A 26,428-nucleotide genomic window follows, 5' to 3' on the forward strand; every position below is an offset into this window, starting at 1 on the left:
ATCAAAAGTGTAGTGTGGCTCAGTTGAACTTGCAATAATAGTAAATCCTTTTTTTAACACCCCAAATGCTCTCTCTATAGCATTGCGTGGTGACGCGTGCCAAAGATTAAAAAGTTTTTGTGCATCTTTTAGTTCACAAATAGAGTACTCTTTTAGGTGATAGCGTACACCCTATAAGGGGTTAAGAGCGCAGCAGTGAGCATGAAACCAACATCAACTAGATTATACTTACCTAAAAATAACTCATAAAAATTAGATGATTGAAGTATGTTATATGAACTCAAAGTTTGTCTTAAGTTATCGCTATTACCTTCAAAGGTATGCAATCTATCTTCTCAATTTAATACATCTTTAATTATTTTTGAATCTGATGTTGTTCCTACCCATCCAGGTAAGAGGTAACACATAAGTAAACTTTAAATCAAATTTTAAGATGCCAAGACATTTTGAGTAGGCCAATTTTTTCTACCACGATACCTTGGTGCATTAGAATTAGAAATTTTGACATGGACATGTGTACATCAATAGCTCCTATATAATTTTGACATAAAATTAAAGTTGCACAATATTTTATATCTTTATGTACAATTATAATTAAAGTTACTTAAATCATATAATTTATCTTAAGATATGGGTAAATCTATTGTTGCTCATAATCTCCGAAGGAATAGATGTTCCGTCAGGTTGTATAAGAAATTCATTCTCTAAAGAAATGATAGCTTCCATAACTCAATGAAAATATCTACTTATGGTCTCACCAGAATGACGAAAAGCATCTTGCGAAACCCAATTTCTTACGTTATGAGCAATAGCATAAATAAATATTGCAACTTGCTCTTCAACACTAGCATGACGTGTGTCATTCAATTGACCCCTTGTATACAATAGGGTACATAAATGAGCAAAAGTATCTAGTAGCATACGTAAAAATGACGACTTCTTCTAAAAGTTGTATAAAATGTAAAAAGGTTTCTCCTTGCAATCTCTCGTGCAATAGTCTCTTCTCTAGATGGCATATGGTTATGAATCAACCTTTTTTGGGTTATGTATAATCCATATATAACTAAACAAATCATTTTGATAGTAGCCAATTGCCTCATTTTATCCCAAGTCATTACCAAAGAATCAACACTGTAGTCATCTTCTATATTTGGCTCATGGTAACTACCATTACAATCTTCTTCCATCTATGGCATAATATGCAACAAAATTAAAAAAAATACAAGTATAAAATATATTAAATTATAGCAGAAAAAATATATAAACATTCTTGAAAAGAAAAATATATAAACATGTAAAAATTCATTATTTTGAAATAATAGCAAAAAAAAAAAATTAAAAAAAACTAAATTCATAATACTGATATAATAACAACAAAAAGGACAATCTAATTTCATAACTATTATAATACATATACACAGAACTAATTACACCATAGAATGACCGATATTAATTTATATCATAAAATATCTATGAGGACTATGACATACGAGTATTTCAGTGAAATTAAATTTTTTTACAAACTGTACACAAACCTAAAATCAATTCAGAAATACAATACATAAAATGAATTGATCTAATAATATTTCAGCAATTAATCCTATCGTATCAAACAGGAGTACGAATATGATTTAAGTAACCCAAAAATCCATAATCATACTTAGTAGCAGACATACAATAAACCCAAATAAACAAAAAAGCAAAAATAAAAAAAATAAAAAAAGAGAAAATTTACAAGGATTTCGAACCTTGATTATTGAAAATTTGCTTAGATCTTCAAGTAACTTTGGGTAATGGGGTATGCTTGATTGTAGTGATAAAAGAGAGTTGTGGTTGATTATTATATATATATATATATATATATATATATATATATATATATATATATATATATATATATATATATATATATATATATACACTCCGTATGATAAAAGTTAGACGAGGGTCACTAGTAGAAAAATCTAAATGAATACCGGTTCAAAACCGGCTTTTCGCACCGATTTAGAACCGGTTAGATTTGAGGGGTGCGAATAAGTGAAATTATTTGCACCGGTTCAAAACTGGTGGGAATAACATTTATTCGCACCGATTAAACGGTGCGAATAATGCCTTCAAAAATTAAAAAAAGTTATTCGCACCAGTTTAAACCGGTGCAAACAATGCCTAAGAAAATTTTTAAAAAAAAAGTTTGCATTTTTTTCATTTAAATTGACATATAAACACTAACATATGTATAAGCTTATAATTTTCATTAATACAAGCAGTAATATTACAATTTGATTTAAAACATTGAAGCCTATAGACTTATGGCAAGAGTTGAGCAGAAAATAATGAAGTATTTAACGAATGATGAGCCTTGGTAAAATAATATAGCACATTTGTCCCATCATACAGGAGTCTAAACCATAATTCACCTGTTATAACATGGTCAGCAACATGTTTATCAGCAACTTCATGAGCAAGTGATGTAAAAACATCAAGCAACAAAGACCTCACCAAGATCACCCAGGATCGAACAAGCACCAATGGTTTGACATCGACGCCAAATAAACAAATGAACAGCAATAATGAGGCCCACATGTCTTGAAGGAGGCAAGGAATACTCAAGGAGGCTAAGGGAAGCAAAGAACCCACAAAAACCAGCTCATGGGACCCAAGAGAACCCCCAGACAGCAAGAACAGAACAACAGGAGAACCTGGTGACCAGCAGACCTTGACGGACCATCTGAGCACAGACCAGGGCCGCCTGGACCAAGGGAAAGGTTGGGACGGCATCTCTTTACATGGACCTAGACATAGAGGCCCTCGAGTCACTCTAATAATCCACCAGGAAGACTAGAAGGAACAGAGAAGGAAGGCTGGTCAGAAGAAATTAAAGGGCATTATTTTTGTCTAAGTGTTTGGCCTTTGTTGTATTCTGTTTTTTTCTAACTAACTCCACGTGTATTTAGGAGTCTTTGTAACGGCTAGTTGAGATAACAAACTCTATAAATACTTAGTTTCTCATGTAATCAAGCATGTTTGAATGAATCAATAAGAGAGGTATTTTTCAGAGCAAAGTTTATTTTTCTGTTTTGTGAAGTTTTTGTGTAAAATTCATGAAGTTGTGGGACAACTTGACCGGAGAGTTTGAAGGGTTACGTGGAAACTTGGATTCTCGCCGGAAGTTTGTAATCAAGGTTATCATTTCCTTGCATTACATCAATTGTAGGATAGTGATACAAGTCAGGCCAAGCGCATCATTCAGGCCCATCAGAAAATCAAGAACTACGTTCTTGGTCTGCTTGGGTTGTCTGTGTGTTTGTTTGGGAGGTATTGTAGGACTTTGAATGCACCATTGATTAAGGTTGTTAGGCAACGAGAATCATTGCATGATAAAGTCCATATTCAACCCTTTATTTTACATCAACTTGGTATCAGAGCCTAGATTACGAGTTGGGAAAGAAGGGTACAAAGGAACAGTCTGAGGAAAGAGGTTTCATTTTGTTCTGGGCATTTTGAAGAAAAAGGCGCTGGGCGATTTTTTTTAGATTCATTGTAATCCATCGTCAGTGAATCGATAATATACAGGGAGTAATCTTTCCTTTTGATTTTAATTTGTCATTTAATTTTGAACAATTGATTGCATACATTCAGACACGAGGCACACAACATTACGCTCATTTTGATTTCTTGCATTTGCGATTGTTGCATTCGTTTTGTTGTGCATTTCTGGATATTCTAGTTGTCTCTAGTCGAATGGATATGGCCATGGAGGAAAGATTGGGAGAAATAGAAGCAAGAATGCATAGCATGATGGAGAATAGTTTGCGTCAGTTGAGAGAAGAGATGACCGGTGTGATTACACAAAACCAAATTGATAGAGCACCAAACCCTAATCCTCGACCATACGAAGATAGGACAATCAAAGTGGATATACCTGAATTCGATGGAATTTCACATGACCCAGACCAATACCAGGAATGGGAAGGGAGGATGGAACAGTATTTTGAATTTAGGGAAACTCCATTGGACCATCAATTCAAGCTGGCAAAGGTAAAGCTGATTAAGTCGGCAGCAGTTTGGTTGGAAAGGACACAAAAACAGAGACTTAGGGAAGGGAAGGGTAGGATCAATACTTGGGGAAAACTCAAGAAGAACATGAGGAGAAAGTACATCCCATCCTACCACAAACAACAACAATATGTGCAGCTCAACTCCATGAAACAAGGGAGTAGAACAGTACAGGAGTATCTCAATGAATGGGAGAGAATCTATGTTCTTTGTGACCTGAATGACCCTGAGGACATGAGAGTGAGTAGGTTTATTGCAGGTTTGAGGGATGATATCAAAGGACAAATGAGGATTACACCAGACCTCACGGTACACTCAGCCAGCATGTATGCCCAGGAGATTGAGAGGCTTAACCTTAGGTTTGTTGCTGCCCACACAAGGAATACCAGGACCTATGCACCTAGGAACACTAGTAGTTTAACTGCACCTAGGAGGGAGGCACCAGGCACTGGACCAAAACCTATTAGCAACAGAATAGAAGCCAACACCAACCTTAAAAACATAGTGTGTTTCAAATGTAATGGGAGAGGGCACTATCAAAGAGACTGCCCTAATGCCAGGGCCTTCACAATGATGGAATGGAATGATATTAGGCAAAATACAAACCCTAAGAAGATCTTGGTTTCCAAAAATGGGCAAGATGAGGTATTGGACCCACCCAATCTAAGTGATGATGATGGCACATTTTTGGAAGATGAACAAGGTAATAGGCGCCCATTTGAGGGGGACACAGAAGAAGAAACAGGAGAGGAATTAGAGAAGATTTTACCTGAGGAAGAACACGTGAGCCTGATCATTAGAAGGAGTTTTCACACAACACCATCCACAAAAAAATCTGATCAAAGAGAGAATATTTTTCAGACAAAGTGCAAGGTGCAAGGGAAGGTTTGTGATCTAATTATTGACAGTGGGAGTGAATCCAATTGTGTTAGTAAGCAGTTGATAAGTGAGCTGAACCTGAAAACTAAACCCCACCCACACCCATACAAAATGAAATGGTTAGATAATAAGGCAAGTGGAGTAGTGTGTAAACAATGCTTGATAAGTTTGACTTTGGGAACCTATACTGATGAGATCCTTTGTGATGTGCTGGACATGGATGCTTGCCATTTACTTCTGGGGAGACCATGGCAATATGATAGAAAGACCACTCATAATGGATACACTAACACATACACCCTCAGTCACAATGGGAAAAAGAAGGAATTGATTCCCCTGCCTCCACACAGAGCTGTGCCTTCTACAGTAGCTAAGGATCCTGTCCATTTAATAAGTAGGAGAGAGTGTGAGAAGGAAGTAAAAGGAAATGAAGAATTATATATCTTGATAACCAAAGAGGTACAGGAACCCACACCCATACCCCCTGATATGAAGGACTTACTGGAACAATACAAAGATGTTTTCCCCACTGATTTGCCCCCTGGTTTGCCACCTGTGAGAGGCATAGAGCATCAAATTGACTTGATTCCTGGAGCTAGTTTGCCAAATAGACCAGCCTATAGAACCAACCCTAAGGAAACTCAAGAGCTGCAGAGACAAGTGGAAGAACTGATGCAAAAAGGGTATGTGAGGGAGAGTTTGAGTCCCTGTGCAGTCCTGATGCGTAACCGGGGCTGATTAGGGCCTTGGTTATGCAAGGATGAATGTGGCGCAGAAGCTTTATTGATTAATACTCACGAAAACTACAAATGACCACGAAAAGAACACGAAACAACCACAAACAGCACCAAGAACTCCGTTCTTGATTTTCTCATGTTGATCACCTGTGACCCTCCTCTATGATCGACTCTAAACTGATATGTACAAAGCCTTCCAGACCTTGCACTCGAGGTTTCCTTAAAGTATCAAGGTTGCTCCACAACTCTTAACGCTCTAAGGATCAAAGGATACTCCGTAGCCTTTGATGAAGTTGCCTCCAACTTCGAAGAAGAAAACAGAAAATCCATTTCTGAAATACCTCTCTATTGATTGATCACATGACAACATACATGAACGTCCTATTACATGGGTGAGGCTATGTATTTATAGAGTTTTGCATCTAAACTAGCCGTTACAAGATGAGGCACTTAATACACGTGGACAAAACAGAATAGATAAAACAAGCAAAACACTTAAACAAATCTGAACTATCATATTGTCGAGCAGCCCTCCTTCAGCTCAGCTTCTAGGCCTCCTCGTGGATCTTTAGAGTGGTTTTAGGACCTTGATAGCAAGTTCCTAGTGTAGAGATTCCATTCCTACCCTTGGTGGCACAAGATACCATGAAACACGATCTAGACAACGCGTGCTAGGTCAGCTGGCCAGAACACTTTGTTCTGTTCTGATTTGTATGACCTGCTGAGTGGCTGACCTTCACGTCACATTTCAGTGGGTTATCCATGATGCATAGTGATGTTCTTGGGCCAAGGCATGAAGTTCCATGTACCAAGATTCCATTACCACTTTAACCCAGGTCAAGGATACACCGGTTTGGTCTCCACGTGTCGTGCAAGGTGGCCTGGTCGCTAGTTTGCTGCTGTCCTGTTCTGAACCAAGAGCTGTTCCCATTTCCATGTTGTTCCCATGTCCATGTGCGTGATGCTGTTCCTAGGTGCTTCCTTGTTCCCAAAACATCCTTGTCCCGCAACCTAACACTTGATGCATTTGCATCAACTCCTCCTTCTTGGAAAAAGAATTGTCCTCAATTCTACATACTCCATGGTTTGCTGAACTAACGCCCAATACAACTAAGGCTTGTTCATGTTCTGGTTTATCAAATGCTCCACATTTGTTCATGCTTAACTTTGTTAATGTCATCTTCTAGACTCAATAAAGGGTGAAAAGAAAAAGAAAAGAAAAGACACGAGCTTTTGGAATTTCGGTGTGCACAAAACAGAAATCAACAGAAACAAACACTACAAATTCAGAATCTGTGTGTTCGACCTTCACTACTGTGAACCCAATCAAACCAACTCCAATGATGATGAAAATTGGTGACAACACAGCTAAAGATGTCTACAAACACTCAGAATTGAAATTACGCAAAAATATTGTGTGGTTTGATCACAAATCAAATTTCACTACACACCTACAGTATGAATTATTTCTGTGACCTTTGGTGAAAAACACTTGCGCATCTTTTTTTCCACAACCCTCCTGACTACAAAAAAAGGCTTACCAAAAACTAGACTCAAAATGAATTAATATGAAAAAAAGAAACAATGAAAAAGACTCAAAAATGAAGGATGAAAAAAATAAAATACAGAAGACTAAAAAAAATTCAGCTATTCTGTATTTTGTATTCAACACAATGAATGGGTTACTCAAGAAACCTATAAAACGTAAGAGAAAGTGAAAAAATGATATGGTTTAATGATTATAGGATAGTGATTGATAATGTGACGGAAAATGAAGGCCAAAGGAAAGAATCTTGATAGGTTTTCGAAGACAACTTACCACAATGCACAGAACTGATCAATTGTGCGCAGACTGTGAAGAATAATGCATATCTCCTTCGTTACTCCACCAAATCCATTAATTCCAACGCCCAAAGTTCACCAAATCAATGAAGAATATGGTGCAAAAACAGTTTTGAAAAATAACATCAAACAGTCCTCCAAATCAATCACGTTTCAAACCCCAAAAACTGACAGAACTGAAAAACGTTCCTTCTGTGCGTACCTTGTCCCTTTCGCAAAATGGCTCTGATACCAATTTGATGCGTAATCAAGGGCTGATTAGGGCCTTGGTTATGCAAGGATTAAAGTTGTGCGGAAGCAACTCATAAAAACTACAAATGACCATGCAAAGGACACGAAACAACCACAAACAGCACCAAGAACTCCGTTCTTGATTTTCTGATGTTGATCACCTGTGACCCTCCTCTATGATCGACTCTAAACTGATATGTACAAAGCCTTCCAGACCTTGCACTCGAGGTTTCCTTAAAGTATCAAGGTTGCTCCACAACTCTTAACGCTCTAAGGATCAAAGGATACTCCGTAGCCTTTGATGAAGTTGCCTCCAACTTCGAAGAAGAAAACAGAAAATCCATTTCTGAAATACCTCTCTATTGATTGATCACATGACAACATACATGAACGTCCTATTACATGGGTGAGGCTATGTATTTATAGAGTTTTGCATCTAAACTAGCCGTTACAAGATGAGGCACTTAATACACGTGGACAAAACAGAATAGATAAAACAAGCAAAACACTTAAACAAATCTGAACTATCATATTGTCGAGCAGCCCTCCTTCAGCTCAGCTTCTAGGCCTCCTCGTGGATCTTTAGAGTGGTTTTAGGACCTTGATAGCAAGTTCCTAGTGTAGAGATTCCATTCCTACCCTTGGTGGCACAAGATACCATGAAACACGATCTAGACAACGCGTGCTAGGTCAGCTGGCCAGAACACTTTGTTCTGTTCTGATTTGTATGACCTGCTGAGTGGCTGACCTTCACGTCACATTTCAGTGGGTTATCCATGATGCATAGTGATGTTCTTGGGCCAAGGCATGAAGTTCCATGTACCAAGATTCCATTACCACTTTAACCCAGGTCAAGGATACACCGGTTTGGTCTCCACGTGTCGTGCAAGGTGGCCTGGTCGCTAGTTTGCTGCTGTCCTGTTCTGAACCAAGAGCTGTTCCCATTTCCATGTTGTTCCCATGTCCATGTGCGTGATGCTGTTCCTAGGTGCTTCCTTGTTCCCAAAACATCCTTGTCCCGCAACCTAACACTTGATGCATTTGCATCAACTCCTCCTTCTTGGAAAAAGAATTGTCCTCAATTCTACATACTCCATGGTTTGCTGAACTAACGCCCAATACAACTAAGGCTTGTTCATGTTCTGGTTTATCAAATGCTCCACATTTGTCCATGCTTAACTTTGTTAATGTCATCTTCTAGACTCAATAAAGGGTGAAAAGAAAAAGAAAAGAAAAGACACGAGGTTTTGGAATTTCGGTGTGCACAAAACAGAAATCAACAGAAACAAACACTACAAATTCAGAATCTGTGTGTTCGACCTTCACTACTGTGAACCCAATCAAACCAACTCCAATGATGATGAAAATTGGTGACAACACAGCTAAAGATGTCTACAAACACTCAGAATTGAAATTACGCAAAAATATTGTGTGGTTTGATCACAAATCAAATTTCACTACACACCTACAGTATGAATTATTTCTGTGACCTTTGGTGAAAAACACTTGCGCATCTTTTTTTCCACAACCCTCCTGACTACAAAAAAAGGCTTACCAAAAACTAGACTCAAAATGAATTAATATGAAAAAAAGAAACAATGAAAAAGACTCAAAAATGAAGGATGAAAAAAATAAAATACAGAAGACTAAAAAAAATTCAGCTATTCTGTATTTTGTATTCAACACAATGAATGGGTTACTCAAGAAACCTATAAAACGTAAGAGAAAGTGAAAAAATGATATGGTTTAATGATTATAGGATAGTGATTGATAATGTGACGGAAAATGAAGGCCAAAGGAAAGAATCTTGATAGGTTTTCGAAGACAACTTACCACAATGCACAGAACTGATCAATTGTGCGCAGACTGTGAAGAATAATGCATATCTCCTTCGTTACTCCACCAAATCCATTAATTCCAACGCCCAAAGTTCACCAAATCAATGAAGAATATGGTGCAAAAACAGTTTTGAAAAATAACATCAAACAGTCCTCCAAATCAATCACGTTTCAAACCCCAAAAACTGACAGAACTGAAAAACGTTCCTTCTGTGCGTACCTTGTCCCTTTCGCAAAATGGCTCTGATACCAATTTGATGCGTAATCAAGGGCTGATTAGGGCCTTGGTTATGCAAGGATTAAAGTTGTGCGGAAGCAACTCATAAAAACTACAAATGACCATGCAAAGGACACGAAACAACCACAAACAGCACCAAGAACTCCGTTCTTGATTTTCTGATGTTGATCACCTGTGACCCTCCTCTATGATCGACTCTAAACTGATATGTACAAAGCCTTCCAGACCTTGCACTCGAGGTTTCCTTAAAGTATCAAGGTTGCTCCACAACTCTTAACGCTCTAAGGATCAAAGGATACTCCGTAGCCTTTGATGAAGTTGCCTCCAACTTCGAAGAAGAAAACAGAAAATCCATTTCTGAAATACCTCTCTATTGATTGATCACATGACAACATACATGAACGTCCTATTACATGGGTGAGGCTATGTATTTATAGAGTTTTGCATCTAAACTAGCCGTTACAAGATGAGGCACTTAATACACGTGGACAAAACAGAATAGATAAAACAAGCAAAACACTTAAACAAATCTGAACTATCATATTGTCGAGCAGCCCTCCTTCAGCTCAGCTTCTAGGCCTCCTCGTGGATCTTTAGAGTGGTTTTAGGACCTTGATAGCAAGTTCCTAGTGTAGAGATTCCATTCCTACCCTTGGTGGCACAAGATACCATGAAACACGATCTAGACAACGCGTGCTAGGTCAGCTGGCCAGAACACTTTGTTCTGTTCTGATTTGTATGACCTGCTGAGTGGCTGACCTTCACGTCACATTTCAGTGGGTTATCCATGATGCATAGTGATGTTCTTGGGCCAAGGCATGAAGTTCCATGTACCAAGATTCCATTACCACTTTAACCCAGGTCAAGGATACACCGGTTTGGTCTCCACGTGTCGTGCAAGGTGGCCTGGTCGCTAGTTTGCTGCTGTCCTGTTCTGAACCAAGAGCTGTTCCCATTTCCATGTTGTTCCCATGTCCATGTGCGTGATGCTGTTCCTAGGTGCTTCCTTGTTCCCAAAACATCCTTGTCCCGCAACCTAACACTTGATGCATTTGCATCAACTCCTCCTTCTTGGAAAAAGAATTGTCCTCAATTCTACATACTCCATGGTTTGCTGAACTAACGCCCAATACAACTAAGGCTTGTTCATGTTCTGGTTTATCAAATGCTCCACATTTGTCCATGCTTAACTTTGTTAATGTCATCTTCTAGACTCAATAAAGGGTGAAAAGAAAAAGAAAAGAAAAGACACGAGGTTTTGGAATTTCGGTGTGCACAAAACAGAAATCAACAGAAACAAACACTACAAATTCAGAATCTGTGTGTTCGACCTTCACTACTGTGAACCCAATCAAACCAACTCCAATGATGATGAAAATTGGTGACAACACAGCTAAAGATGTCTACAAACACTCAGAATTGAAATTACGCAAAAATATTGTGTGGTTTGATCACAAATCAAATTTCACTACACACCTACAGTATGAATTATTTCTGTGACCTTTGGTGAAAAACACTTGCGCATCTTTTTTTCCACAACCCTCCTGACTACAAAAAAAGGCTTACCAAAAACTAGACTCAAAATGAATTAATATGAAAAAAAGAAACAATGAAAAAGACTCAAAAATGAAGGATGAAAAAAATAAAATACAGAAGACTAAAAAAAATTCAGCTATTCTGTATTTTGTATTCAACACAATGAATGGGTTACTCAAGAAACCTATAAAACGTAAGAGAAAGTGAAAAAATGATATGGTTTAATGATTATAGGATAGTGATTGATAATGTGACGGAAAATGAAGGCCAAAGGAAAGAATCTTGATAGGTTTTCGAAGACAACTTACCACAATGCACAGAACTGATCAATTGTGCGCAGACTGTGAAGAATAATGCATATCTCCTTCGTTACTCCACCAAATCCATTAATTCCAACGCCCAAAGTTCACCAAATCAATGAAGAATATGGTGCAAAAACAGTTTTGAAAAATAACATCAAACAGTCCTCCAAATCAATCACGTTTCAAACCCCAAAAACTGACAGAACTGAAAAACGTTCCTTCTGTGCGTACCTTGTCCCTTTCGCAAAATGGCTCTGATACCAATTTGATGCGTAATCAAGGGCTGATTAGGGCCTTGGTTATGCAAGGATTAAAGTTGTGCGGAAGCAACTCATAAAAACTACAAATGACCATGCAAAGGACACGAAACAACCACAAACAGCACCAAGAACTCCGTTCTTGATTTTCTGATGTTGATCACCTGTGACCCTCCTCTATGATCGACTCTAAACTGATATGTACAAAGCCTTCCAGACCTTGCACTCGAGGTTTCCTTAAAGTATCAAGGTTGCTCCACAACTCTTAACGCTCTAAGGATCAAAGGATACTCCGTAGCCTTTGATGAAGTTGCCTCCAACTTCGAAGAAGAAAACAGAAAATCCATTTCTGAAATACCTCTCTATTGATTGATCACATGACAACATACATGAACGTCCTATTACATGGGTGAGGCTATGTATTTATAGAGTTTTGCATCTAAACTAGCCGTTACAAGATGAGGCACTTAATACACGTGGACAAAACAGAATAGATAAAACAAGCAAAACACTTAAACAAATCTGAACTATCATATTGTCGAGCAGCCCTCCTTCAGCTCAGCTTCTAGGCCTCCTCGTGGATCTTTAGAGTGGTTTTAGGACCTTGATAGCAAGTTCCTAGTGTAGAGATTCCATTCCTACCCTTGGTGGCACAAGATACCATGAAACACGATCTAGACAACGCGTGCTAGGTCAGCTGGCCAGAACACTTTGTTCTGTTCTGATTTGTATGACCTGCTGAGTGGCTGACCTTCACGTCACATTTCAGTGGGTTATCCATGATGCATAGTGATGTTCTTGGGCCAAGGCATGAAGTTCCATGTACCAAGATTCCATTACCACTTTAACCCAGGTCAAGGATACACCGGTTTGGTCTCCACGTGTCGTGCAAGGTGGCCTGGTCGCTAGTTTGCTGCTGTCCTGTTCTGAACCAAGAGCTGTTCCCATTTCCATGTTGTTCCCATGTCCATGTGCGTGATGCTGTTCCTAGGTGCTTCCTTGTTCCCAAAACATCCTTGTCCCGCAACCTAACACTTGATGCATTTGCATCAACTCCTCCTTCTTGGAAAAAGAATTGTCCTCAATTCTACATACTCCATGGTTTGCTGAACTAACGCCCAATACAACTAAGGCTTGTTCATGTTCTGGTTTATCAAATGCTCCACATTTGTCCATGCTTAACTTTGTTAATGTCATCTTCTAGACTCAATAAAGGGTGAAAAGAAAAAGAAAAGAAAAGACACGAGGTTTTGGAATTTCGGTGTGCACAAAACAGAAATCAACAGAAACAAACACTACAAATTCAGAATCTGTGTGTTCGACCTTCACTACTGTGAACCCAATCAAACCAACTCCAATGATGATGAAAATTGGTGACAACACAGCTAAAGATGTCTACAAACACTCAGAATTGAAATTACGCAAAAATATTGTGTGGTTTGATCACAAATCAAATTTCACTACACACCTACAGTATGAATTATTTCTGTGACCTTTGGTGAAAAACACTTGCGCATCTTTTTTTCCACAACCCTCCTGACTACAAAAAAAGGCTTACCAAAAACTAGACTCAAAATGAATTAATATGAAAAAAAGAAACAATGAAAAAGACTCAAAAATGAAGGATGAAAAAAATAAAATACAGAAGACTAAAAAAAATTCAGCTATTCTGTATTTTGTATTCAACACAATGAATGGGTTACTCAAGAAACCTATAAAACGTAAGAGAAAGTGAAAAAATGATATGGTTTAATGATTATAGGATAGTGATTGATAATGTGACGGAAAATGAAGGCCAAAGGAAAGAATCTTGATAGGTTTTCGAAGACAACTTACCACAATGCACAGAACTGATCAATTGTGCGCAGACTGTGAAGAATAATGCATATCTCCTTCGTTACTCCACCAAATCCATTAATTCCAACGCCCAAAGTTCACCAAATCAATGAAGAATATGGTGCAAAAACAGTTTTGAAAAATAACATCAAACAGTCCTCCAAATCAATCACGTTTCAAACCCCAAAAACTGACAGAACTGAAAAACGTTCCTTCTGTGCGTACCTTGTCCCTTTCGCAAAATGGCTCTGATACCAATTTGATGCGTAATCAAGGGCTGATTAGGGCCTTGGTTATGCAAGGATTAAAGTTGTGCGGAAGCAACTCATAAAAACTACAAATGACCATGCAAAGGACACGAAACAACCACAAACAGCACCAAGAACTCCGTTCTTGATTTTCTGATGTTGATCACCTGTGACCCTCCTCTATGATCGACTCTAAACTGATATGTACAAAGCCTTCCAGACCTTGCACTCGAGGTTTCCTTAAAGTATCAAGGTTGCTCCACAACTCTTAACGCTCTAAGGATCAAAGGATACTCCGTAGCCTTTGATGAAGTTGCCTCCAACTTCGAAGAAGAAAACAGAAAATCCATTTCTGAAATACCTCTCTATTGATTGATCACATGACAACATACATGAACGTCCTATTACATGGGTGAGGCTATGTATTTATAGAGTTTTGCATCTAAACTAGCCGTTACAAGATGAGGCACTTAATACACGTGGACAAAACAGAATAGATAAAACAAGCAAAACACTTAAACAAATCTGAACTATCATATTGTCGAGCAGCCCTCCTTCAGCTCAGCTTCTAGGCCTCCTCGTGGATCTTTAGAGTGGTTTTAGGACCTTGATAGCAAGTTCCTAGTGTAGAGATTCCATTCCTACCCTTGGTGGCACAAGATACCATGAAACACGATCTAGACAACGCGTGCTAGGTCAGCTGGCCAGAACACTTTGTTCTGTTCTGATTTGTATGACCTGCTGAGTGGCTGACCTTCACGTCACATTTCAGTGGGTTATCCATGATGCATAGTGATGTTCTTGGGCCAAGGCATGAAGTTCCATGTACCAAGATTCCATTACCACTTTAACCCAGGTCAAGGATACACCGGTTTGGTCTCCACGTGTCGTGCAAGGTGGCCTGGTCGCTAGTTTGCTGCTGTCCTGTTCTGAACCAAGAGCTGTTCCCATTTCCATGTTGTTCCCATGTCCATGTGCGTGATGCTGTTCCTAGGTGCTTCCTTGTTCCCAAAACATCCTTGTCCCGCAACCTAACACTTGATGCATTTGCATCAACTCCTCCTTCTTGGAAAAAGAATTGTCCTCAATTCTACATACTCCATGGTTTGCTGAACTAACGCCCAATACAACTAAGGCTTGTTCATGTTCTGGTTTATCAAATGCTCCACATTTGTCCATGCTTAACTTTGTTAATGTCATCTTCTAGACTCAATAAAGGGTGAAAAGAAAAAGAAAAGAAAAGACACGAGGTTTTGGAATTTCGGTGTGCACAAAACAGAAATCAACAGAAACAAACACTACAAATTCAGAATCTGTGTGTTCGACCTTCACTACTGTGAACCCAATCAAACCAACTCCAATGATGATGAAAATTGGTGACAACACAGCTAAAGATGTCTACAAACACTCAGAATTGAAATTACGCAAAAATATTGTGTGGTTTGATCACAAATCAAATTTCACTACACACCTACAGTATGAATTATTTCTGTGACCTTTGGTGAAAAACACTTGCGCATCTTTTTTTCCACAACCCTCCTGACTACAAAAAAAGGCTTACCAAAAACTAGACTCAAAATGAATTAATATGAAAAAAAGAAACAATGAAAAAGACTCAAAAATGAAGGATGAAAAAAATAAAATACAGAAGACTAAAAAAAATTCAGCTATTCTGTATTTTGTATTCAACACAATGAATGGGTTACTCAAGAAACCTATAAAACGTAAGAGAAAGTGAAAAAATGATATGGTTTAATGATTATAGGATAGTGATTGATAATGTGACGGAAAATGAAGGCCAAAGGAAAGAATCTTGATAGGTTTTCGAAGACAACTTACCACAATGCACAGAACTGATCAATTGTGCGCAGACTGTGAAGAATAATGCATATCTCCTTCGTTACTCCACCAAATCCATTAATTCCAACGCCCAAAGTTCACCAAATCAATGAAGAATATGGTGCAAAAACAGTTTTGAAAAATAACATCAAACAGTCCTCCAAATCAATCACGTTTCAAACCCCAAAAACTGACAGAACTGAAAAACGTTCCTTCTGTGCGTACCTTGTCCCTTTCGCAAAATGGCTCTGATACCAATTTGATGCGTAATCAAGGGCTGATTAGGGCCTTGGTTATGCAAGGATTAAAGTTGTGCGGAAGCAACTCATAAAAACTACAAATGACCATGCAAAGGACACGAAACAACCACAAACAGCACCAAGAACTCCGTTCTTGATTTTCTGATGTTGATCACCTGTGACCCTCCTCTATGATCGACTCTAAACTGATATGTACAAAGCCTTCCAGACCTTGCACTCGAGGTTTCCTTAAAGTATCAAGGTTGCTCCACAACTCTTAACGCTCTAAGGATCAAAGGATACTCCGTAGCCTTTGATGAAGTTGCCTCCAACTTCGAAGAAGAAAACAGAAAATCCATTTCTGAAATACCTCTCTATTGATTGATCACATGACAACATACATGAACGTCCTATTACATGGGTGAGGCTATGTATTTATAGAGTTTTGCATCTAAACTAGCCGTTACAAGATGAGGCACTTAATACACGTGGACAAAACAGAATAGATAAAACAAGCAAAACACTTAAACAAATCTGAACTATCATATTGTCGAGCAGCCCTCCTTCAGCTCAGCTTCTAGGCCTCCTCGTGGATCTTTAGAGTGGTTTTAGGACCTTGATAGCAAGTTCCTAGTGTAGAGATTCCATTCCTACCCTTGGTGGCACAAGATACCATGAAACACGATCTAGACAACGCGTGCTAGGTCAGCTGGCCAGAACACTTTGTTCTGTTCTGATTTGTATGACCTGCTGAGTGGCTGACCTTCACGTCACATTTCAGTGGGTTATCCATGATGCATAGTGATGTTCTTGGGCCAAGGCATGAAGTTCCATGTACCAAGATTCCATTACCACTTTAACCCAGGTCAAGGATACACCGGTTTGGTCTCCACGTGTCGTGCAAGGTGGCCTGGTCGCTAGTTTGCTGCTGTCCTGTTCTGAACCAAGAGCTGTTCCCATTTCCATGTTGTTCCCATGTCCATGTGCGTGATGCTGTTCCTAGGTGCTTCCTTGTTCCCAAAACATCCTTGTCCCGCAACCTAACACTTGATGCATTTGCATCAACTCCTCCTTCTTGGAAAAAGAATTGTCCTCAATTCTACATACTCCATGGTTTGCTGAACTAACGCCCAATACAACTAAGGCTTGTTCATGTTCTGGTTTATCAAATGCTCCACATTTGTCCATGCTTAACTTTGTTAATGTCATCTTCTAGACTCAATAAAGGGTGAAAAGAAAAAGAAAAGAAAAGACACGAGGTTTTGGAATTTCGGTGTGCACAAAACAGAAATCAACAGAAACAAACACTACAAATTCAGAATCTGTGTGTTCGACCTTCACTACTGTGAACCCAATCAAACCAACTCCAATGATGATGAAAATTGGTGACAACACAGCTAAAGATGTCTACAAACACTCAGAATTGAAATTACGCAAAAATATTGTGTGGTTTGATCACAAATCAAATTTCACTACACACCTACAGTATGAATTATTTCTGTGACCTTTGGTGAAAAACACTTGCGCATCTTTTTTTCCACAACCCTCCTGACTACAAAAAAAGGCTTACCAAAAACTAGACTCAAAATGAATTAATATGAAAAAAAGAAACAATGAAAAAGACTCAAAAATGAAAAGCTAAATAACAGTAGACTCAATTATTCCACCTATGACAAAGAATTCTATGCCATCATCAGAGCTTTTGATCACTGGTCCCATTACCTAAGGATACAGCCCTTTGTGCTACACACAGACCATGAAGCCCTGAAATACATAAATAGCCAACACAAGTTAAGTAGTAGACATGCTAGGTGGGTGGAATTCATGCAGACTTTTGATTTTTCAGCTAGGTATAAGGTGGGAAAGACCAATGTCATTGCAGATGCATTAAGTAGAAAGTATAGCATGCTTGGGATATTAGGTTCTAAAATTTTGGGATTTGAATTTATCAAAGAACAGTACCCCACATGCCCTGATTTTGCTGACATATATAGGCTGTGCAGTACCACACCACAAGGCCTGTTTAGTATACACCAAGGGTTCTTGTTCAGAGGAAATAAGCTATGCATCCCCAAGATACCCCTTAGAACTATCTTAGTAAAGGAAGTGCATGAGGGTAGCATAGCAGGGCATTATGGAATTAAGAAGACCTTGGACATGTTAGCTAAGCATTTCTTTTGGCCAAAAATGCTTGGCACAGTGGGAAAACATGTGCTAAAGTGTGAGACTTGCCTTAAGGCCAAGGTGACCTTTCACAAGGGAGAATACCTTCCCTTACCTGTAGCTCAAAGGCCATGGGAGCATGTAAGCATGGATTTCATGGTAGCCCTACCTAAGACTAGAAGAGGGAAAGATGCCATTATGGTAGTGGTGGATAGGTTTTCTAAAATGTCACACTTCATAGCTTGCAATAAAACAGATGATGCACAAAACATTGCCAAGTTGTATTTTGCTGAAGTAGTTAGGTTACATGGTATTCCTAAAACTATTGTGTCTGATCGAGACAGCAAGTTTTTGAGTCATTTTTGGAAAACGTTGTGGAGGATGCTAGGCACTAAACTGTTGTTTAGTACAGCCTACCACCCCCAAACTGATGGTCAGACTGAAGTGACCAACAGAACTTTGGGTACTATACTGAGGGCTTTGGTGACTAAGGACATCAGGGAATGGGATTTGAAATTGTGCTATGCTGAGTTTGCTTACAACAGGGCTCCTAGCTGTTCCACAAAGCACACCCCTTTTGAGTGTGTATATGGCACTAACCCTTTACTTCCTACTTCACTAATTGATTTGCCTCTTTGTGACAGCAAGCAAGTAGAAGCAGAGGAATTAATCCAACAGATAGAAGCAATCCATCAACAAGTGCATGCCAACTTGGAAGAAGCCAACAGAAAATACAAAAAGCAAGCAGACAAACACTTAAAGGCACGACAACCAATCAAGGAAGGAGACCAAGTATGGGTATATCTCAGAAAAAACAGATTCCCACACCTAAGAAAAAACAAGCTCCAACCCAGAGCCATAGGCCCATACTCTGTTCTGAAAAAGTATGGAGATAATGCCTTTGAGATCCAACTACCCCCTGAGCATAACATATCTCCTATCTTCAATATAGGAGATCTAACCTTACACCAATAAGACGAAGAATTGGGGACAATTCTTATCCAAGGGGGAGGAGTTGATGTAAAAACATCAAGCAACAAAGACCTCACCAAGATCACCCAGGATCGAACAAGCACCAATGGTTTGACATCGACGCCAAATAAACAAATGAACAGCAATAATGAGGCCCACATGTCTGGAAGGAGGCAAGGAATACTCAAGGAGGCTAAGGGAAGCAAAGAACCCACAGAAACCAGCTCATGGGACCCAAGAGAACCCCCAGACAGCAAGAACAAAACAACAGGAGAACCTGGTGACCAGCAGACTTTGACGGACCATCTGAGCACAGACCAGGGCTGCCTGGACCAAGGGAAAGGTTGGGACGGCATCTCTTTACATGGACCTAGACATAGAGGCCCTTGAGTCACTCTAATAATCCACCAGGAAGACTAGATGGAACGGAGAAGGAAGGCTGGTCAGAAGAAATTAAAGGGCATTATTTTTGTCCAAGTGTTTGGCCTTTGTTGTATTCTGTTTTTTTCTAACTAACTCCACGTGTATTTAGGAGTCTTTGTAACGGCTAGTTGAGATAACAAACTCTATAAATACTTAGTTTCTCATGTAATCAAGCATGTTTGAATGAATCAATAAGAGAGGTATTTTTCAGAGCAAAGTTTATTTTTCTATTTTGTGAAGTTTTTGTGTAAACTTCATCAAGTTGTGGGACAACTTGACCGGAGAGTTTGAAGGGTTACGTGGAAACTTGGATTCTCGCCGGAAGTTTGTAATCAAGGTTATCATTTCCTTGCATTACATCAATTGTTGGATAGTGATATAAGTCAGGCCAAGCGCATCATTCAGGCCCATCAGAAAATCAAGAACTACGTTCTTGGTCTACTTGGGTTGTCTGTGTGTTTGTTTGGGAGGTATTGTAGGACTTTGAATGCACCATTGATTAAGGTTGTTAGGCAACGAGAATCATTGCATGATAAAGTCCATATTCAACCCTTTATTTTACATCAGCAAGCCTAGTTACAATGACCAAAATAGCAGAACAGCAGCAGCATAGTAGCAGAACAGCAATACATAAGCAAAAGCAAAGAAGAGAAATGCAGCGTGTAGTGGGCGTAATCGAAAGAAAAACTTGGATAAGTAGTAGAAACACAATTCTGAAATGATAAATGAAAATTTTATTGAACACCCAAGTTAACTTAAATTGGGATTTGAAAGAAAAAATTGATTAGTGAGGTGGTAACATAAGGCAACCCATACAAAGCATAAAAAACTAAGCTAACATACAGACATAGAACAATGAAAAGTCCCTTTGCATAACAGGTGCTTTGAGGTGCGAGGTACACAGTGGTAGCAGCCTCAGAAGAGTAGTAGCAGCTGCAGTCTTGCCAAGGCAGCTGCAACAGCAGCCTCTGCAGGGCAGCAGCAGCTGCAACCTTTCTAGGCCAGCTGCAGCAGCAGCCTCGACAGGGCTGCAATAGTTGCAACCTTGGCAAGGCGACAGCTGCAGTAGCAGCCTCGCAGGCCATAGAGCTCGTGCTCGCAAAACTAAAACACGACCTGTCAAGGCACCTTGTGTAGAAGCATTATGTATTCAATTTTAAAATAGCAACATATAAGGAGCTAATTCCAGAGTTAGCAACCAGTCGCATTAGTTATATCATCATGAATTTCTTCATTTAAAATAGCAACATACATATAAATATCATTCCCGTCTTCTGTTCTTATTTACAAGCCTATAAAACTATTAACATCAGCAAAGACAACCAAGGTTCTAATATCCAATCAAAACTCAAGGATGAATCTTCAATGATTTATTGCAATAAAGGAAACATAAGGTTTAAGATTGTAATCACAGAAAGACAAAAGGAAACAATAGAAAGATTGATTCTGCTTATAGCCTAATAACATAGGATATTTGCAAACAACGATAGAGACATTAGAGCTTTCAAACCAAAATATTTATTGTACCCAAACCAAAATAAATTTCTGTTGACCTAAAACACAATATTTGCAGCTAAAATTTCAAAATGGGTCAGTTGAAAGATTATTACCCTCGGAGGCAAAGATAGTAAAGTCGGCATTTCTCTACCTTTATTCTGGATTCACAACGAACTGCAATAGAAAACAAACAAACAAAAGCACAAATTACTAATCAAGCTAAAATTCAGTCACATGCAAGACAAAATACCTTATAGAATTATTAGAACTCGAGCTCAAACAAATGAAAAAATAAATCCCCAACTCACTATAAAGAAGAAAAGACATAGTAGAGAGCTAATGAACCCTCCAAGAATGGTGAAGAACTCAATTGTATAGCTTGATGTTTAGATGCTATTATTGAAATGCTCATACCTGTTGTAGTGACGACGTGCACTTGACAAATCAAGAGTTGGTGTACATCAAAGTCTGATCAAGACATACATGTCAGTGATCTTAGAAGAACTTAAGAAGCTGCAAGACTTCAAAAACGCAAATAAAAGCTCTTTGGGTGGCTAGAAATACATTTCCAGCCCCATGAAGATGATCAAGTATGATTTATAGAAATAACCTGCCCTCCATAATGCTTTAAGTACATCCACTAATAAAGCCTGCTTGTGCAGCCTGGCAGCAACTGCAATGTATAATCCATTGGATAGCTTAAATCTAGATCTCCCCAGCAAGAAAATAGCTGAGACACAAAAGACCCAAATGGTTCCATAGTAGCACCTAAAAGTACGAATTTAGCCCATATCAGTAAGACTAAAAAAAATCCAACATTTCTAACTACGTACGTACTTAAGAATGATAAAGAACAACTCATGCGAACATGATTTAAAGCATTATTATCAACCACTATTTTCTGAGCAACTAATTCAAAATCTCAAATACCTAATCGCCCAAACAAAACCAGAGAACTTTACCATTGTTACATAAAGTCCAAAAAAGCAAGCAAGGATCGTGAAAATAAGGAGAGTAAAGTAGAAAGGGAGAAGGGAGGCAACAATTCCGAGCATAAGAAAAAATTGTATTAGCTATACAGATAAGTATAGAAGCAGAACGGTTACTACCCTTCTAAATTCCAAGACTTACCTCTCAAACTTTCAATTGTACTGATAGCAACCAGTAACTCCTCAATTATCTGCATTCTTGTTTCCAAATTGAGCCTATTTCAAAGGACTAAAGATGTTCAACCTATAGGTGATACATCAGGCTATTTAAAATTTCAAGCATTATAACCTTTAACCATGTCAAACATGAGAATATAATCATTACAATCTCATTACAAGCAACACAAAACTGTAGCCTGCTTCCTTTACAAATCTCCTGATTCCAAATGCATTCAATAACTACAAAATGAGAAAATTTAAGTTTCTCTAGGATCAAAAATGGTAATTGCACATATTTTTTTTAATGCAATTTCAGATACTCCTAGATCTGATTCCAGCTACTAAAACCCAATCAAACCCATAATCTGAACTAAGTGAACATACCTAGATATCTAAATCACAAGAACAATCAAAAAGTGGTTTCCGAAAATAAAAAACTTAATTATCTTCTAACAAGAGGGACGAAATCGAACTCAAAATCAAATTTCACATACAAACTCAAACCCAAACACAGCAACCACATTACAAAATCCAAAATTATAACCCTAGAACTCAATGAAATCGAAATCAAAACCCAAATCATACGAAAATAAAAAAAAGGGAGAGAAAAACCTAGTAAGGAGCAGATAACACCTGCCAGCGCCTGCGAAGTGTTAGTTTTCAAGGTGGGAAGCTAGCGTGGAGAGAGAATCTGTGAGGAGAGAGAGCAAGAGAGAGAGAAGAGAGACGAGGAAAAGAGTGTTAGAAGGAAAGAAAAAGAAAAAAGCACGCTTTTTTTAAATTCACACCGGTCTGAACCGGTGCCATTGGCACAAGTTCGCGCCGATTTTGAACCGATTCAATACGAAATCGGTGCAGTTACTCTTTTATTTAAAGGATTTTTCATTTGGTACCATTATATTTAATTTTTATTTTTATTCTACATGGTACAATTGTAATAATTTTGACTTATTCTTTACTAAAAATAAAAATTGGATACCAAATGGAAAAGTCTAAAATACAATGGTACAAAATGAAAAATCCCTTATGCACCGATTTTTTATAACCGGTGCACATTTATATTTTCTTACTAGTGGCCTAGTGGGTTTTTGTACAATTGAGGGAAATATTAGTATTGGGGGGGAAAATTATCATATTGGAGGAAATAAAAAATTAAATAAATTAGATTTTTTTAATTTGACAGATTTTAATTTTCTTTTTCTTGTCAATTTCCTCCAATTTTGAGAGAAAAGGAGAGTGAATATTTTATAAAAACAGCTTTTCATCCAATTTCTTTTATTTTCAATCAAATCCCGTATAATATTTTGAACCAAATAAAACAGCTAAAGAAACCTTATAAACAAATCTAAAAGCCTCTTCTCCTAATTACTTTCCCAACACAAATTCATCCTGATACAAAAAGTACCTGCTCGGAGGAAATCTTATGAAAATAGAGCAAGATCCATGCTGAAAATCTTATGTGTAGTGCTTCTATTTGTTTTCCCAACACAAATAAGAACAAGTTGATAAGATCCATGCAATTCAGCAAGATAATAACATATGAAAATCTTATGTGTAGTGCTTCTAACTTTTTATAGATTTTCATATTGCACTGGTGATCTTTGGTTTGGAAATGATACTATGGTAGTGTGGTGCTTATATTTGTGGCTATTTTGCCCGACAGGAAGGTGATTTGGTCTTGAAAAAGCCTACTGAGTAAGTAAGTATGGTGTTGTACAAATCTAGATGAGCATGTGCAAAGGGCTTGTGCTTGCTGGCACGTTGGGAGCTTGCTAATATATGATTATGCTATTGAATTGATTTTGTTTGCTAAAGTTTGCTTGCAATTGTGTTGATATTTGCTTTTCATATGCTTAGGAAGTCAAGGCAAGAGCTGCATTTAAAGGATAATTGAGAAGTTGTAATAGGAGAAAGATGAATTCCAGAAAATGGTTTATTGCCAACCAGATTAGAATCCTGGAAGGAGGACCCGCTGCTTCTTATAATCAAGCCCTTTTCTTGTGCCGATTTTTGTTGTTTTTTTCCGTCAAAAGCAAGTCAAAACTCTACAACTGCATGAAATGAAGTGGAGTGAGAGAAAGAGTACATAATATTACAAGTATTGTTTGTGTTTGAAAGAATGGAGTTTCATGCTAGTATTGCTATATAACTTAACTATGTAGGACCTAAAGTTGAGGACAATAAGACAAATTAATTTTTTCGTACTTGTAGGGGAGACTTAATAAGGTCATGAATGAGAAGAAAGAATCTAGATCTGGCATGGATATAATGAAATTGTTGCCGGTATGCCTTGACAAATTGCTGGTGGAATGTTGAGTTACGCTCCCTTATAGATGAATTACATATTAAGTTGTTGCAGGTATGCCTTGACATTTTTTTTTGTTAAAATATCATATCGTTATGACTTAAACTTTTTTTTTTTTAAAAAAAAATATTTGCTAGAGTTATACCATATATATTGGGCCAAACAATATAAAAACTGATTTAATATCTCTAAAGTACTTTTAAGATTTTATTGACAAACACAATTATTTCTCCTAAGTGTTCTGGAGAACTATTTCTATGAAGGAGAATTCTAAGAAACATAAATTGGTTTTCAGAAGCTTGGCCAAACAAACCCTTATAATGTAGAGTTGATACTCTGCATAACTTAACACCATTTGCCATTATTTTTAATGAACTAACTCCTGGACTTAAGGTACGTTCCAGGATTTGATTTTTTCTTATCAACTTCTGTTGTTTCTCTAATTGTCTCTGATAGCTTTGATATATGTGTTTCGTCGATTCTCTAATTCGTTAATTTGCAGGCCTTGTTGTAAATAAAATCAACTAACTTAGGGCTCGTTTGGCATTGCTGTGGTTTTCTGTTTTTCAAAATCATATGATATATGTCATATAATGAATCAAAAATTAGTCAAACTTATTAAAATCATGATAATTTTAAAAACTGATAATAAAAAAGTGAAAACATCTTTTTCTTGTTTCTTGTTTCTTGTCTTTTGTTTTTTGTTTTTAAAAAAAAAACAGAAAACTGAAAACCAAAAACGATGCCAAATATTTTATTAGTTTTAGGTTATGTGGGCCTTGTTTGTAAACTTGCTTGAATTTCTGGAAGGAAAATTCTTTTAAGACATGATTGATCACCCATGGTTTCTCATGTTTCATGAAATTTCCCTTTGTCATGTGATTGTTGTATGGGTTATCATTTGGGCAATTAATTTTTGATTACCTATGAGAAAATAATGAAAGTGCTTTTCCTTAATAGTCATAGACTCATAGATAAGTTATTCTTGAGATTTGGCATTAAGTGTAATTGGTATAGATAGACATCTAGATATTGAATAATTAGGTCTTGGATAGAGTCTTGCTACTATTTCTAGGTTTATTTGGAATAGGATTTTCATTCAAATTTCAGATGAGGGTTTCAATTGTAGTTAGTGAAATCATCTTTATGAATAGGCATGAAGATATTGAAATCCTGCCATTTTTGTTCCATATTAACTATCTAGTATTTTCTAGGGTTCACTTTTCCCTTATATTTTGTTTTCTTTGGTTAGGGATGCAGTTGCCATTGAATTAGAAAAAAAAAGTCGGGTGTCGACTCCAAGGAGGAAAGAGAATTAAGGTAGTGAAATAAAATCTTAAAATTTAATTGTCGTGTTGATTACTTGCTTGAAAATTTATAACGCATAACATTATCATTTGATACCTTCTTTTGGGCAAGAACTTATGTGCTAATTTCAATTTAAATTTTGGTTACTCATTTTACTTCTAAGGTGGAATATTGAACTAATAAATGTAATAAGTGACGTTATGAAAGATTATTCGGGGTTAGGAAATTTTGACGATCAATTCTATCATAAATGGCAGATATTGAAATAGTGATTTACTGTATAAAAAAGGGAAATTCTATAGGTGGCTTCATGAATTCAACTTTTCTACGTGGAAGATGAACTTTTTCCCAACTCTCTTAAATGGCACCAAGGTTTAGAAAAATTAACCATAGTGCCCTTTTTTAGGTTTATGGCTAACTTTTTTAGTGAAAATGGTTAACCTTTGATTTTTTTGATTTTTTTTCTTAAAAACTTATTTAAATTACTTCCTTCGTTCTACTAATATTGCAACAAGGATGGAATTATGCATCCCA

At 37.6% G+C, this 26,428-nt stretch overlaps 1 protein-coding gene across 4 annotated transcripts; it reads right to left on the reverse strand.

Moving 5' to 3' along the window:
* LOC130825376 (uncharacterized) lies at positions 1–23,010 on the reverse strand. Of its 4 annotated transcripts, XM_057690566.1 has the most exons (5): positions 22,064–22,147; positions 21,744–21,901; positions 21,548–21,601; positions 21,247–21,307; positions 1–1,187 (listed from the first exon to the last, which is right to left on the reverse strand). In XM_057690566.1, the coding sequence occupies exons 1-5, from the start codon at positions 22,096–22,098 to the stop codon at positions 1,145–1,147; spliced, it is 351 nt and encodes a 116-aa protein (XP_057546549.1). In that variant the 5' UTR covers positions 22,099–22,147; the 3' UTR covers positions 1–1,144. The 4 variants fall into 4 exon arrangements, 1 of the variants encoding a protein (XP_057546549.1); XR_009046888.1 differs by lacking the exons at positions 1–1,187; positions 22,064–22,147 and adding an exon at positions 22,894–23,010 and having other exon boundaries at positions 20,976–21,307; positions 21,548–21,901; XR_009046886.1 differs by lacking the exons at positions 1–1,187; positions 22,064–22,147 and adding an exon at positions 22,265–22,736 and having other exon boundaries at positions 20,994–21,307; positions 21,548–21,901.
* Between the last annotated feature and the right edge of the window lie 3,418 nt (positions 23,011–26,428).

Source organism: Amaranthus tricolor, chromosome 10 (assembly GCF_026212465.1).
Source record: "Amaranthus tricolor cultivar Red isolate AtriRed21 chromosome 10, ASM2621246v1, whole genome shotgun sequence".
In the NCBI taxonomy this organism is placed as follows: domain Eukaryota; kingdom Viridiplantae; phylum Streptophyta; class Magnoliopsida; order Caryophyllales; family Amaranthaceae; genus Amaranthus; species Amaranthus tricolor.